Source organism: Carcharodon carcharias, chromosome 6, assembly GCF_017639515.1.
Source record: "Carcharodon carcharias isolate sCarCar2 chromosome 6, sCarCar2.pri, whole genome shotgun sequence".
NCBI lineage: Eukaryota > Metazoa > Chordata > Chondrichthyes > Lamniformes > Lamnidae > Carcharodon > Carcharodon carcharias.
The window spans coordinates 46,844,810-46,858,964 of NC_054472.1; the positions used below are offsets into that span (position 1 = coordinate 46,844,810).

General features: G+C 40.7%; 1 protein-coding gene across 25 annotated transcripts in view; it reads left to right on the forward strand.

Moving 5' to 3' along the window:
• Positions 1-14,155, forward strand: part of lrrfip2 (leucine rich repeat (in FLII) interacting protein 2) — a 210,193-nt gene that overhangs the window by 59,487 nt on the left and 136,551 nt on the right. For all 25 annotated transcript variants that reach the window (XM_041189812.1, XM_041189833.1, XM_041189811.1 and 22 more), the window contains one exon: positions 3,378-3,464. In XM_041189812.1, coding sequence (XP_041045746.1) covers positions 3,378-3,464 — 87 coding nt within the window. The remainder of the gene's footprint in view (positions 1-3,377; positions 3,465-14,155) is intronic.

A 14,155-nucleotide genomic window follows, 5' to 3' on the forward strand; every position in this document is an offset into this window, starting at 1 on the left:
ATAAGTATTTTTTACATTTGGCTGTGCCTTGCCATGAAGAGTTAATGCTCTTGATCTTTTTCAGTTGACTGGTTACTATTGTCTTCAACTAACTAATTATTGTAGCAGCACAGGACACCTGTGTGGCTTTAGATTACTGCTGGTTGCCAGGTCTTATTTAGCAAGGGCAGATCAACTGATTAAGTTAAACTCATTTCAACTGAATTGAAAGTAATTGCAGCAAAAGAAGCTGGGCTGGATCAAGTTTCAACTGACTGCTGGTCTGTGCAGGTGCACATCATTCATGCTGGATTTGAACTGTAAACTGGGCATCATGGGCTGAACATCCCCAAATGGGCACAATGCACAGAATCTTCACCTTTCTGACCTTTTGGATGGGGCCAGTTTTGTTTGGTGAGAGCTGCTTTGTGGAAAATGGACTTTTGAATCAGCGATTCTGCCCAGGTTGCACTGATAGCCGAGTAGAAACCATGAGGAAACCACTGGCCGCTTCATTGTGCCACGCTCTTGGGTTGTCCAGTAGGTACATGCATAAATTTGACATGAAATTCACCTTGTTCCTGCAAAGCCAGGTGTTTAAATTTTCCATTTTCTCTTTCTCTGATATCTTAATAACGAGTTTCCTATCACCTACTTGGTGAAAGTTAGGCAAGTTCAACAATGGTGTGTCATTTGGAGGATTCAAGTTGCATCACATCTTGAGTGATAGCATGCTTCACGTGTGAGTGGTTGTATGAAGTGATGATAAACTTGAGTGCAATGTACACAGTGTATAAGTCGATGAGAAGGGAAGCAAGTGCTGCTTTTTCCCTCCACTACTTGTAGCAGTTGGTATAAGCTTGAAGCAGCACTGAGAACTTCTGTCCAATGTCTGAGTGCATCGTGCTTGGAAGTGTGTAGAAAAAAACTTAAAATTGAAATTATAAAATAATCTGCTTTAAGAGCAGAGCAGGTTGTGTGTCTGGATTGCAATATGTGAATATTTGTGGATATTGAGATTGTTCTAAATTAACACATCTGCAGAAGATGTCTCCATCTCTTTTCTCTCCAGCTGTCAGTCAGTGAGCTGGAATGAGAGTTGAAGTCATGTTGATACACACAGGTGTATCTGTATAGTTTTCTCCAGACCTCAGTCATGCCTTTTTAGAGAGATGCAGGATCAGAAAGGGGTTGGTTTGACTGACTCAGTGTACCAAGTCGGCTGAATCAGTGAGATAGAGAACAAAGATGTACAGAAATTGATCCCATGTGTTTGCTAGTTGTGAAGATAGGAAATACAAGTTAGCAGACAATAACCAGTGGAATGCCATAGGGATCAGTACTAGGACCATAGCTATTTACAATTGTTATCAATGACATGTCATAAGTTGTAAAGAACAACAGCAATTTATGTTTATATATAATGCCTTTAATGTAATGAAATACCCCAATTATAATGTAAAGAATGACATCCAGCTATAGAAGGAAATATTGAGGCAGATGACCAAAAGCTTGGTCAAGGAGTTAGGTTTTAAGGCACAAGTGAGGTAGGGAGGAGTAGCTTGGGGCCGAGGCAGTTGAAGTCACGGCCATCAATGGTGGAGCAATTAATATTGTCAGTTCACAAGAAGCCTGAATCAGAGTGAAGTTACCTCTGGGGCAGGGTGGGGCTGGAAGAGATTATAAGAGATATCAAGGGTCAAGGCCTTTGTGGGATTTGAAAACAAGGATGATAATTTTAAAATCAACATGTTGCTTAACTGGGAGCCAGTGTAGGTCAGGAGTAATAATGGGACTGGACTAGCTGTGAGGTTTGACACAGGCAGCAGAGTTTTGGGTGACCTCAGTTCACAGAGGGAAGAATGGGCACAACCAATCAAGAGTCAGTTGGAATAGTCAAATCCAGAGATAATGAAGGCATGAGTAGGTGAAGGATAGAGAAAATGGTAGATGGGGTGGAGTACCCTTAATGATTAAGGATGAAATCACTTCAATGTTGAAAGGATACATTGAGGGCGGAGAAGGCAATGGGCACTAGAATTAGAAAGAGAAAAGGATTTAAGCAGAGGCTCAGGTGGTAGCATACTCGCTTCCAAGTCAGAAGGTTGTGGAGAAATGTCAAGGCTGATGCTCCAGTGTAGCACTGAGGGCGGTGCTGCACTGTCAGAGGTGCTGTCTTTCAGATGAGATGTTAAACCATGCCCCCATCTGCTGCCTTAATGTCCAGCTGGACATAAAAGATCCAATTGCATTATTTTGAACAATGCCAGGGGAGTTATCCCCACTGCCCTGGACAATAATTATCCCCCAATCAACATCACACAAAAAACGTATTATCTGATCATCAATACATTTCAGTCTGAGAGCCTGCAGTGCCCAAATAGGTTGCTGTGGTTCTGACATTACAACAGTTTCAACATTTAAAAAGTACTTAATTGGTTGTAAAGCACTTTTGGACATCTGATGGTCATGAAATGGTGATACAAATGCGAGCTCGTGTTTTTATAGAGGGAATAGTGTATGTGCCCTAAGGGGCAATCACTCAGATGCATTGAGATCCAATAACACTATTTGAAGAACAGCAGGCAAATTTTCTCAGTGCTATGTTCAACCCCTCAACCAATATCACCAAAAACAGATGATCTGATTGCTATTTGTGGAAACCTAAGAATAGGACTTGGTCATTTAGACCCTGGAGCCTAATCTACCATTTTCATAGTTTACGACTGATGTGTTCCTCAACTCCATTTACCTGATTTAGATTCACATCCTTTGATCAGCTTAGTTGATAAAAAATCTCAATATGTCTGTCTTCAACATTTCAACTGACTCAAAATTCTTTTGGGGGCATGATTCCTATTTGTATGAAAATGAGCTTTCTCGTTTCACTATTGACTGGTCTAGCTTTATAAAATTATAGCTTGTTATTCTGGATGACCCCACCAAAGGAAAAACTATTTAAGATGTCCTTGTGTCTTTTATGCTAATTGGAGAGCAATTATCTATCTCTTCTGATATGTTAAAATTGTTCCCAGAAGTTAACTAAGAGTAATGCCAAATTGAAGATCTAAATTTGTTTGGGAATAATCCCTGATTCTTCAAAATGATACATGTTAAGTGTATTTCAGTCTATAGACATTTTAATTTCAAGGACTGATTACAAGGTATGAACGATTCAAGTGTTGTAATTCATCACTTCAAGATTAGTTAGGAATTGAAAGTCTGCCATGAAATTTTAAACATCCTGGAAACTACTTTGAGTGTGAATAGATTGTTCATTATGTTGTGCAAAACACTTAATTTCCTTTTTTTTTCCCCTGCTTGATTTAGGCTTGTAGCCTAATATTTGCTCATCACTGAAAACCAGGAAGATTACTAATTTTAATTTACTTTTGTAGGCAGAGGCCAGGCTTGCAGCTAAGCGGGCAGCCCGAGCAGAGGCACGAGATATTCGTATGAAAGAACTGGAACGACAGCAGAAAGAGGTACGAGCAAATCGAACCGAGCATGGAAAGGCGTGGTTTCTGGGTGCTGAAGGAAAGAAGGATGTGATGACTAATGAAAATGGGTGTGTACTTCAGCCAGTCACATCAAGTAAAAGTGAAGGATTGTTGCTGTGAGACAGGGAAGACCAAGACCCTGTTTAAACCAGATCTGCAAGCTCACCCACATGTGATCCTGCTTGCTGTTGCAGGAAAATGTGTTAATATGAGCTGCAGATGACGATGTCATCATTGGTATCTATAACAAGTCTTTGCAGCCTTCTTTGTAGCAGCACATAGGAGTTTAACAAAGATCAAAGTTGTCAAGTTTGGCATTAGACTTTGCTGTCTCACCTGAGTAGTAGTGATAGGAAATATAAAATTAACTGTGGCTATGAGAATTGGCTTCTAACTATCAGAGGCCCTTCTGTGCATTTGCAAACTTTCAGCATAAAAATTGTTCCATCACCTACCAGTACTTTGCTGACTTAGTAGCTCTGGAAAATACAGCATAGATGGGGAATAATTTAAAGGTCAAACCTGTGCACATGTTTTTTTTTTCATTTTAAGACCTTTCACCTTAAACTTGCACAGCTGCTGAGAAGGCACAATAGTTATACTGCTGGTTTAGTTGCTGCACCACCATCATGGATATCAGCAGGAAGGTTTTGAGCAACGTTTTTTGAGTCACTGCTTCCACTCTGCTTATGAAACCACCTTTCATTTTAAATCACCAGTAACGCATCAACTTGAAGACCATAATGTTCTTCGTGAATTAGTTTGTATCAGTCTGAGCATGTGACACAAAATATCACAATGCTTCATCTTGGGCAGTCTTTTAAACAAGCTGTCATTTTATAAATGGCAGAAAACATTATATATGGGATATTCCTTGCATCAGCGGTCAAAACTAGTTTTGGATTTGCATAATAGTGTTCCTTCTGATAATATGTAATTGGTGACATGTTCCCCGAGGGAATCTTTGTGGTGAAGAGTTCCACGTGATACTGAGGAACAGCCATTATAGGTTGAAGGAATGACTGACCTGTTTCTCCTTTAAAGCTCTCTTCTCTTGTTAGGATACAATGAAAAAAAGTATGTATGGTTTAGTTTCACCTCATCACCATCTACATAAAAGTCAGACATCTGCACCTTAAGCAGCAGAGGATTTTGGGGCTTGTGTCTAAAGTAACTTGTATTTATTCCTTTGCTCATTTGACTGGATTGTGATTATAGAACTTTATATTTGGAAGATCAGTGTTACAACTGACTTTTCTTGTCGCTAAATTATGTTCACTTGTATCTATTGCTACTACTATCATTTGACCAACTTGTATCCATTAATGCACATTGTTAACTTGAGGGGCCTTGTAGTTGGGACCATAATAATCCTTTCCTGATGCTTTGTGTTCAGTTAAACGTTTGCTGATCAATTCTATTATTCAGGTGCTCTTTCTAAAGTGAGCATTGCTCCTGTGGAGGGTGAGACTGGGAAATGAATAATGGGTATCAAAGAGATGGCAGAAGCGTTGAACAGGTATTTTGTGCCTGTCTGAGCTGCAGAAGACACAAAAGTCATTCCAAAAAAACCTGAAAATCAAGAGGTATAACGGAGGGAGGAACTTAAAACAACGACCACCACAAGGGAAATGGCACTGGCAAAACTATTGTAAGTAGAGGTAGACAGATCCCCAGGACCAGATGGTCTGCATCCTAGTGTCTTAAAAGAGGCAGCTGCAGAGATAGTTCATGCATTGGTTGTGATCTTCCAAACTTCCATAGATTCTGAAAAGGCCCCAGCAGATTGTGAAATCGCTAATTGGCGGCACCTATTCAAGAAAGTGGTGAGACTGAAAGCAGGGAACTTTGGCCAGGAAACCTAACATCTGTCATGCTAGAAGAATGCTAGAATCCATTATTAAGGAAATAATAGGACATTGAGAAAATCATAATAAAATCAGACAAGAGTCAACATGGTTTTGTGAAAGGGAAATTGCACTTGATTAATTTATTAAGATTTTTTTTTAGGAAGTAGTGAGAAAGTTGATTAAGAGGAACCTGTGGATGTGGTGAATATGGATTTCCAAAAGGCATTTGATAAGGTGCCATATCAAAGGTTACTTCACAAAATAAGATCTCATGATATAGGGTGTAACATATTAGCATGGATAGAGGATTGTTTAGCGAACAGGAAGCAGATAGCATAGATAAATGGATCATTTTTGGTTGGCAAGATGTAACTGATGCAGTGCTCGGGCTTCAACTATTCACAATTTATATCAATGACTTGATGAAAGGACCAAATGTATGATTGATATATATTGCTAATGGCACAAAGGTCAGGAGGAAAGTAAGTTGTCAAGAGAACATAGAGCCTACAAAGAACTTGGGTTCAGTAAGTGGGTAAAAATTTGGCAGATGAGATATAATGTGGGAAAATGTGAACTTGTCCACTTTGGCAGGAAGAATAGAAAAGAAGTACATTATTTGAAGGAGAGAAACAACAGAACTCTATGGTACAGAGGGTACATGAATCACAAAAAGTTGGGATGAAGGTGCAGCAAATGATTAGGAAGGTTAGTGGAACGTTGGTGTTTATTACAAAGGGAATTGATTATAAAAATAGAGAAGTCTTGCTACAGCTGTACAGGGGCTTAGTGAGACTGTATCTGGAGTACTGTAATAAAAACAAAGTGCTGGAAAATCTCAGCAGGTCTGGTAGCATCTGTGGAGAGAGGAGCAGAGTTAATGTTCAAGTCAAATATTAAACAACTCACTGGAGGAGGAGGTTCCACAAATATCCCCATCCTCAATGATGGGGGAGCCCAGCATACGAGTGCAAAAGATGAGGCTGAAGCATTTGCTACAATCTTCAGCCAGAAGTGCCGATTGGATGATCCATCTCTGCCTCAGATACCAGTCTTCAGCCAATTCAATTCACTCCACATGATATCAAGAAATGGCTGAAGGCATTGGATACTGCAAATGTGCAAATGCTATCGGCCCTGACAATATTCCGGCAAAAGCACTGAAGATGTGCTCCAGAGCTTGCCATGCCTGTAGCCAAGCTGTTCCAGTACAACTACAACACTGGCACCTACCCGGCTATGTGGAAAATTGCCCAGGTATGTCCTGTGTATACTAAGTAGGACAAATCCAACCCAGCCAATTAAAACCCCATCAGTCTACTGTTGATCATCAGTAAAGTAATGGAAGGGGTCATCAACAGCGTTGTCAAGCGGCACTTGCTTAGCAATAACCTCCTCACTGACGCCCAGTTTGGGTTCTGCCAGGGCCACTCAGCTCCTGACCTCATTACAGCCTTTGTTCAAACATGGACAAAAGAGCTGAACTCCTGAGGTGAAGTGAGAGTGATTGCCCTTGACATCAAGGCAGCATTTGACTGAGTGTGGTATCAAGGAGCCCTAGCAAAACTCGTGGAAAACTCTCGCTGGTCAGAATCATACCTAGCTCAAAGGAAGATGATTGTGGTTGTTGGAGGTCAGTCATCTTAGCTCCAGGACATCGCTGCAGGAGTTCCTCAGGATCGTGTCCATAGCCCAACCATCTTCAGCTGCTTCATAACCTTCCTTCCATCATAAGGCAAGAAGTGGGGATGTATGCTGATGAACGCACAATGTACAGCACCATTCACGACTCCTCAGATACTGAAGCAGTCCACGTCCAAATGCAGCAAGACCTGGATAATTTCCAGGCTTAGGCTGACAAGTGACAAATAACATTCGCGCTACACAAGTGCCAGGCAATGACCATCTCTAACAAGAGAGAATCTAACCATGGCCCCTTGACATTCAATGACATTACCATCATTGAATCCCCCACTATCAGCATACTGGGGGTTACCATTGACCAGAACCTGAACTGGACTAGCCAAAAAATACTGTGGCTACAAGAGCAGGTCAGAGCCAAGGAATCGTCTGATGAGTAATTCACCTCCTGACTCCCCAAACCCTGTCCACCATCTACAAGGTACAATTCAGGATTATGATGGAATACTCGCCACTTGCCTGGATGAGTGTAGTTCCCACAACACTCAGGAAGTTGGGCAATGTCCAGGACAAAGCAGTCCGTTTGATTGGCACCACATCCACAAACATTCACTCCCTCCACCACCAATGCACAGTAGCAGCAGTATGTACCATCTGCAAGAAGCTCTGCAGGAATTCACCAAGGCTCCTTAGACAGCATCTTCCAAACCCATGACCACTACCGCCGAGAAGGACAAGGGCAGTGGATACATGGGAACACCACCACCTGGAAGTTCCCGTCCAAGCCACTCATCATCCTGACGTGGAAACATATCGCCTTTCCCTCACTGTTACTGGGTCAAAATCCTGGAACTCCCTTCCTCACAGCACCGTGGGAGTACCTATAGCACATGGAATGCAGCGGTTCAAGAAGGCAGCTCACCACCACCTTCTCAAGGGCAACTATGGATGGGCAATAAATGCTGGCCTAGCCAGCAATGCCCACATCCCATGAATAAATAAAAAAAGTGTTGGGAACCGAAGTTCCAAAGAAGTCATATGGACTCTAAACATTAACTCTGTTTCTCTCTCTACAGATACTACCTGATCTGCTGGGCTTTTGCGGCATTTTCTGTTTCTATTTCAAATTTCCAGCATCCACAGTATTTTGTTTTTATTCTGGAAGGCTCTGTATAGTTTTGGTCTCTTTAAAGGATACAATTGCATTAGAGGTAGTTCAGAGAATGTTCACTTGACTGATTCCTGGGATGGGTGGGAAGGGGTGTGGTTATCTTATGAGGAAAGGTTGGGCCTATACCCAATTGAGTTTAGAAGAATTAGAGGTGACCTTATTGAAACATGTAAGATCCTGAGGGGACTTGACAGGGTGGATGCTGAGAGGATGCTTCTTCTGGGTGAGTCTGGAACAAGAAAATGGAGTTTAAAATTAGGGGTTTCTCATTTGAGACTAAGGAGGATTTTTTTTTTGATGGTTGTTAGTCTTTGGCTTTCTCTTCCCCAGAGATCAGTGGTGGCAGGGTCATTGAATATTCAAAGCTGAGTTAGATTTTTGTTCGACAAGGGAGTCGAGGGTTATGGGTCGCAGACAGGAAAGTGGGGTTGAGGCCACAATCAGATCAGCCGTGAACTTGTTGAATAACTAAGCAGACTTAAGGGGCTGAATGACCTACTCTTAATTCTTGTGTTCTTGTCTTCCGTGCTGAAAGTTAAACGTTTGCTAACTTTGATGACGAGCTTGTATCTATGTCTTTGACCTGAAGTAAATGGACCAAATTTCAGCTGCATGTTTCATGAAGATGGCTGTGGGTATCCTGGATCCTCACAAAGCTGCCCAGATTTTTATACAAATTCCAACTACCGTTGACATGCACAAATACTGTAATAGGTATTTGGGACCCCAGAAGCCATTCACTTGGTATCTCAGATAAACAGTGAGAACATTTTCTTGAATGGTAAGAGATGAGAAACTTCAAAAGTGAAAGAGGCTAATGGAACGTTGGCCTTTGTCTCAAGGAGATTGGAATACAAAGGGGAGTAAGTGATGCATCAGCTGTACAGGACCTTGGTCAGACTCTTTCTGGAATGCTGTGTTTAGTTTTGTGCACGGCACCTTGTTTGAAAATTCATCCATGGGATGTGGGCATCGCTGGCTGGGCCAGCATTTATTGCCCACCCTAATTGCCCTTGAGAAGGTGGTGGTAAGCCGCCTCCTTTAACTGCTGCTGGAACAGTGTAGATTCACCAGAATAATAGCGGGGTCTAAAGAATTAAAATGCTACAATTTGCATAAACTTGGCTTGCAATTCCTTGAGTTTAGAAGGTTGAAGGTTGACACAAACTTTAAAATGATCAAGGGATTCAGTATAATACGGGGAAGCTGTTCATTTTGGTAGGGGACTGTGGAAGAAGGGGCATAATCGTCAAATTAAATTTAAGCTATTTAGGAGTGAAATCAAGATGAATTTGTTCTCAAAATGCAGAAAAAATTAAAACTCTTTTCCCACACACCCCCACTGCCCCCCTCAAAAAAAAATTGGACGCTGAATGGATTGAAATTTTCATGACAAAGAGTGGATAAATGGAATTGAAGTGTAGATCAGCTATGATCTAATTGCATAGTGGAACAGGTTTGAGTGGTTGAATGTTTCTATGTCTTCAAGATATAAGAAATAATTGCCCACCGTACATTGAATTTAATTATGATGTAGAGTCACTGGATGCAGTTAGGAATATGAAACTTTTTTTGCAACTCTGGCCTGTTAACACACAATTAGCTCTGCACAGTTGAATCTGTGGGATACAATAGTGCTTCATTTACTGACTTGAGCCATGTGGGAACCCTAATGACAAGTTTTTTTTTTTTTGCTTCCATTGCTGACACATCTGGAGAAATTCAGCTTTTTAAAATAATATTATGCATAACTACATATAACTATGATCCTTTCAGTTGGTGTCACAACAAAAGTCTTTCTTGTTTGGCATTGGAAATACCTGAATTTATGGTATGATTTTTTTTCTGGCAGACATTAATAAGTAAGGTCATGTCTTGTCTAATTAACAGTAAGGTCATGACTTGTTCAAGTCACAGCAGGGCATGCGCTAAAACCAAACCAATAATTGTGACCAAAAAAATGATTTCAGTTTTTGTCTTGTCTTGCATCCTTTGCCATGTAAATTAGAACATATGGGAAGGTGAACAGTGACGGAGTCTTTGCTATTGCAGATTATTCAGATTATGTTGACTGTAGGTGTGCACGTGTGTAAATACATATTGCTTTGGGATGAACAGATATGACCTTTTTTCGGCCAGTGACTCAAAATATTATTGAATTCAGTGTTTTCTATTAGGACAAGTTAGCTGAGATTGTTATACACATATGTGGTTTATCATCAGTGGAAGACTTTTTAAGTTGTTTGGGTGATTGCTGTATACTTTGAATACAGTGCACTGTATAAGTGTAGCACAGTCAATGGTGTGACAAATGCATTAATGGATAGCCTGGTAGGCTAACTTTCCCACAGGATAAAATGTGTTTTCATCCTGTTCGTTTCAATCCAAATAGCTTTTGAAGGCTTGGTGAAAATTTGTTGAAATCGCCTATTGGAAGAGACTGCTTTTCGGTCAATCATAAAACTGCACAGAACCTTTTTAAAAGGCTTAGGTTCTCAAACTTTCAAGAAATAACTATGGTCATAACCTGGTCTGCACCGGTTTTCCATGACCTGACTCCAGTTAAAATGTTTTGAAATCCAAAATGCATTAGCTCAACAATGAACCTTCTTTGAAAAAAAAACTGATTCCTTCCTGATGATCCTAGTTTCACAATGCAGCTTTAAATATGTTGTTTCAGAATTGGATGTGAGCATAACTGCATCTAGGCCTGATTTTATAAGAAAATGTATCTTTTGCAATATTGGGAACCAGGAGGAAAAAAAAATGTGCACAAAGGATTGAGTGGCAGATAACACTAGAGGAAGAAGGAGTAAAGCATTAAGTGGGGTCACAGTAAGAGGGAGTGAGATGAGGACTAAATTAGATAAACTATACATGTCTGTGAGTGCATGGAGTGTGGCGAATAAGATTCGTAAGCTGCAGATAGCCAAATGGACATATGTGGTGGTAATGGGGATCTGGCTCAAAAAGAGCAAGACTAAGTACTAAATATTCCTAGATACAAGGCGTTCAGGAAAGATAGAGAAAGAAAGAAAGGCGGGTGGTGGAGTGGGAGGTGGCAGTGATTAATGCGAATATTACAGTGCAGGAGAGTGCAAATGTCCTGGAGTGGTCAAGAACACAATCGTTTTCATTAGCAACTAAAAAATAGAAGTACCATAACACTCTATGTAACTTCCTTGTAAATTTGTTCCTCTATCTATGTATGTCTATATCTTTCCCACTGATTGGTGGCTAGAGAATGTAGAGAGGTGCAAAAACTGTAAAATATTTAGAATGGGGGATTTTATTATTATTATTTCAGACTATATTAAATAATTTAAAAGGCAGAAGGGGAAAGTTTCTAATGTGTATTCAGGGGAATTTTCTACACTAGTATGTTTTTGGACAAGCAAGGAAAGGACATTGCTCGATCTGGTTGTTGGAATGAGCTGCGTCAGGTGGATCAACTTCAGTAGTGGAACATTGAGGAGACAGTGATCATAGTAGCATAAGGTTCAGGTTAGCAATGAAATAGAATGGAGAAATTCAGAGTAAAAATTAATGGAAGAAGCCATTGTTGGTGGGGTGAAAACAAATCTTGCCCAGATAACTTAGGATCAGAGCTTGGAATGCAAAATTGTAACAGAAAAATAGATTGCCTTCAAAGAGGAAATGGTTCAGGTACAGTTGGCATACATTGCCCTGAGAGAGAAAATGAGGAGAAACGAAGTCAGATCTCCCTGGATGGCAAAAGAGATGGAGATTAGGGAGAGAATAGGTGCATATGACAGATTTCAGGTGGGCAATACCTTTGAGAACCAGGCTGAATATAGTAAGTTCAGAGGGTAAGTGAAAAAAGAAATGAGAGGTGCCAAGAGAAAGCACGAGAAGAGACTGGCAGCTAATAGAAAAGGGAATCCAAAAGTTTTCTCCAGGCATATAAATAGACAAAATGGTGGTAGATAAAGTGGAGCTGATTCAGGACCAAAAATTAGATTTATGCTTGGAAGTGAAGGGCAGGGTACTTTGCATCTTCTTGACCAAAGAATAAGATAGATCTAAAATCATAGTAAAGGAGGAGGTAGTTGAGACACTGGATGGGCTAAATATTGATAAGAGGGGGTGTTAGATAGGCTGACTGTACTTAAAAGTTGACAAGTCAACAGGATCAGATGCACCTGAGTTTACTGAGGGAAGGATGGGTGGAAATTGTGGAGGTTCTGGCCATAATCTTCCAATCCTCCTGAGATAGAGGTGTGGTGCAAGAGGATGACAGAATTGCAAATGTTAGGCTCTTGTTCAAGAAAAGGTGCAAGGACAATCCCAGCGACTCGAGGCCATTCATCTTAACCTCAGTTGGAAAGCTTTTGGAAACTATAATCCAAAACAAAATTAACAATCACTTGGACAAGTGGGTTGGGAAAGCCAGCCTGGATTTGTTAAGGGAAAATTGTTTAACTGACTTGCTTGAATTTTTATCGAGGTAACAGGGTGGATGCGCGTAATGTAGCTGATGTGTACATGAGCTTCCAAAAAGCTTTTGATCAAGTGCCACATAACAGGCTAGTTAGCAAAGCTAAATCCTGTGGATTATATGGGGCAATGACAGCATGGATAAGAAGTTGGTTCTGTGAGTGATAGGAAACAGAAAGGAGTCATGAATGGTTGTTTTTTCAGACTGGAGGAAGGCACAGAGTGAGATTGCCCAGGAGCTGGTATTGGGACCACTTTTTTTTAATCTGCATTAATTACCTAGTTTGCTGTGCAAGGCACAATTTCAAAATTTGCAGATGAGATAAAGCTTGCAAATATTGTGAACTGAACTGTTAGGAGGACAGAGGTGGACTTCAAGAGGACATAGACTGGCCAGTGGGAGAGGCAGACATGTGGCAGATTAAATTTAATGCAAAGAAGTGTGAAGTGATAGATATTGGGAGGAAAAATGTGGAACGGCAATATAAAATGAAGTGTACAATTCTAAACGGGGTGCAGCAGGAGAGGGACCTGGGGGTATATGTGCACAAATCACTGAAGATGGCAGGAAGGTTAAGAAAAGGTTAATGAGGCACATGAGTTGTGGGCTTCATAACTTCCTTGCCTTTGTATTCTGTTTATGATGAACCTTTATAAAACAACTGGTTTGGCCTCAACTGGAGTATTGATTCCAATCCTGAAGGCATTAGAGAGGGTGCAGAAAACATTTACGAATGGTTCCAGGGATGAGGATAAATTCAGGAAGCTGGAGTTTTTCCCCTTTTGAGAAGGGAAGGTTGAGAGGAGACTTGATATATGTATTCAAAGTCAAGAGGAGTCTGGACAGAGTAGATGGGGAGAAACTGTTGCTGAGAACCAGAGGATACTGATTTAAGGTGAACGGCAAAAGAACCCAAAGTAACGAGAAAAATTTTTTATGCAGCAAGTGTTTAGGATATGGAGTGATTTGTCTGTGTGTGTGTGTGTCTGTGTGTGATGGCAGAAGATTTGATCTGGGCTTTTAATAAGAGAATTGAAGAGAAAAGTATTTCAGGGTTGCGGGGTAAAGTCTATGTAGTGGGACTAGCTGAATTGTTCTTACGGAGAGCTGGCATGACACATGATAGGTCAAATGATCTTCTGTACTGTGATTCTATTTCTGAGTGAACATAAAGCAAATTTCTAATTAGGAGCCATTGAAATTTCTTCATTCATGAACCTTTGGAATTCTTTAGCCCAGAGGGCTGTGGATGCTCAGTCTTTGAGTATATTGAAGATGCAAATGATGCATTTTTGGACTTGAACGGAATCGAGCATTGTGGAATTGGGCAGGAAATTGGAGTTGACGTCGAGGGTCAGCCATGATTTTATTGAATGGTACATCAAGCATGATGGTTTTCAGGCCTCCTCCCACCCCTACTTAATGTTCTTATTGGATTGTTTTTCTGTTTTAACATAAAGGCTGTCCTCAGTGGAGTCGAAAAGCAGCCTTTAAATAAAATCCAGAGGAACCTATAATCTGATAAATAATATCGGACCTTTCCTGCTACCGCCAC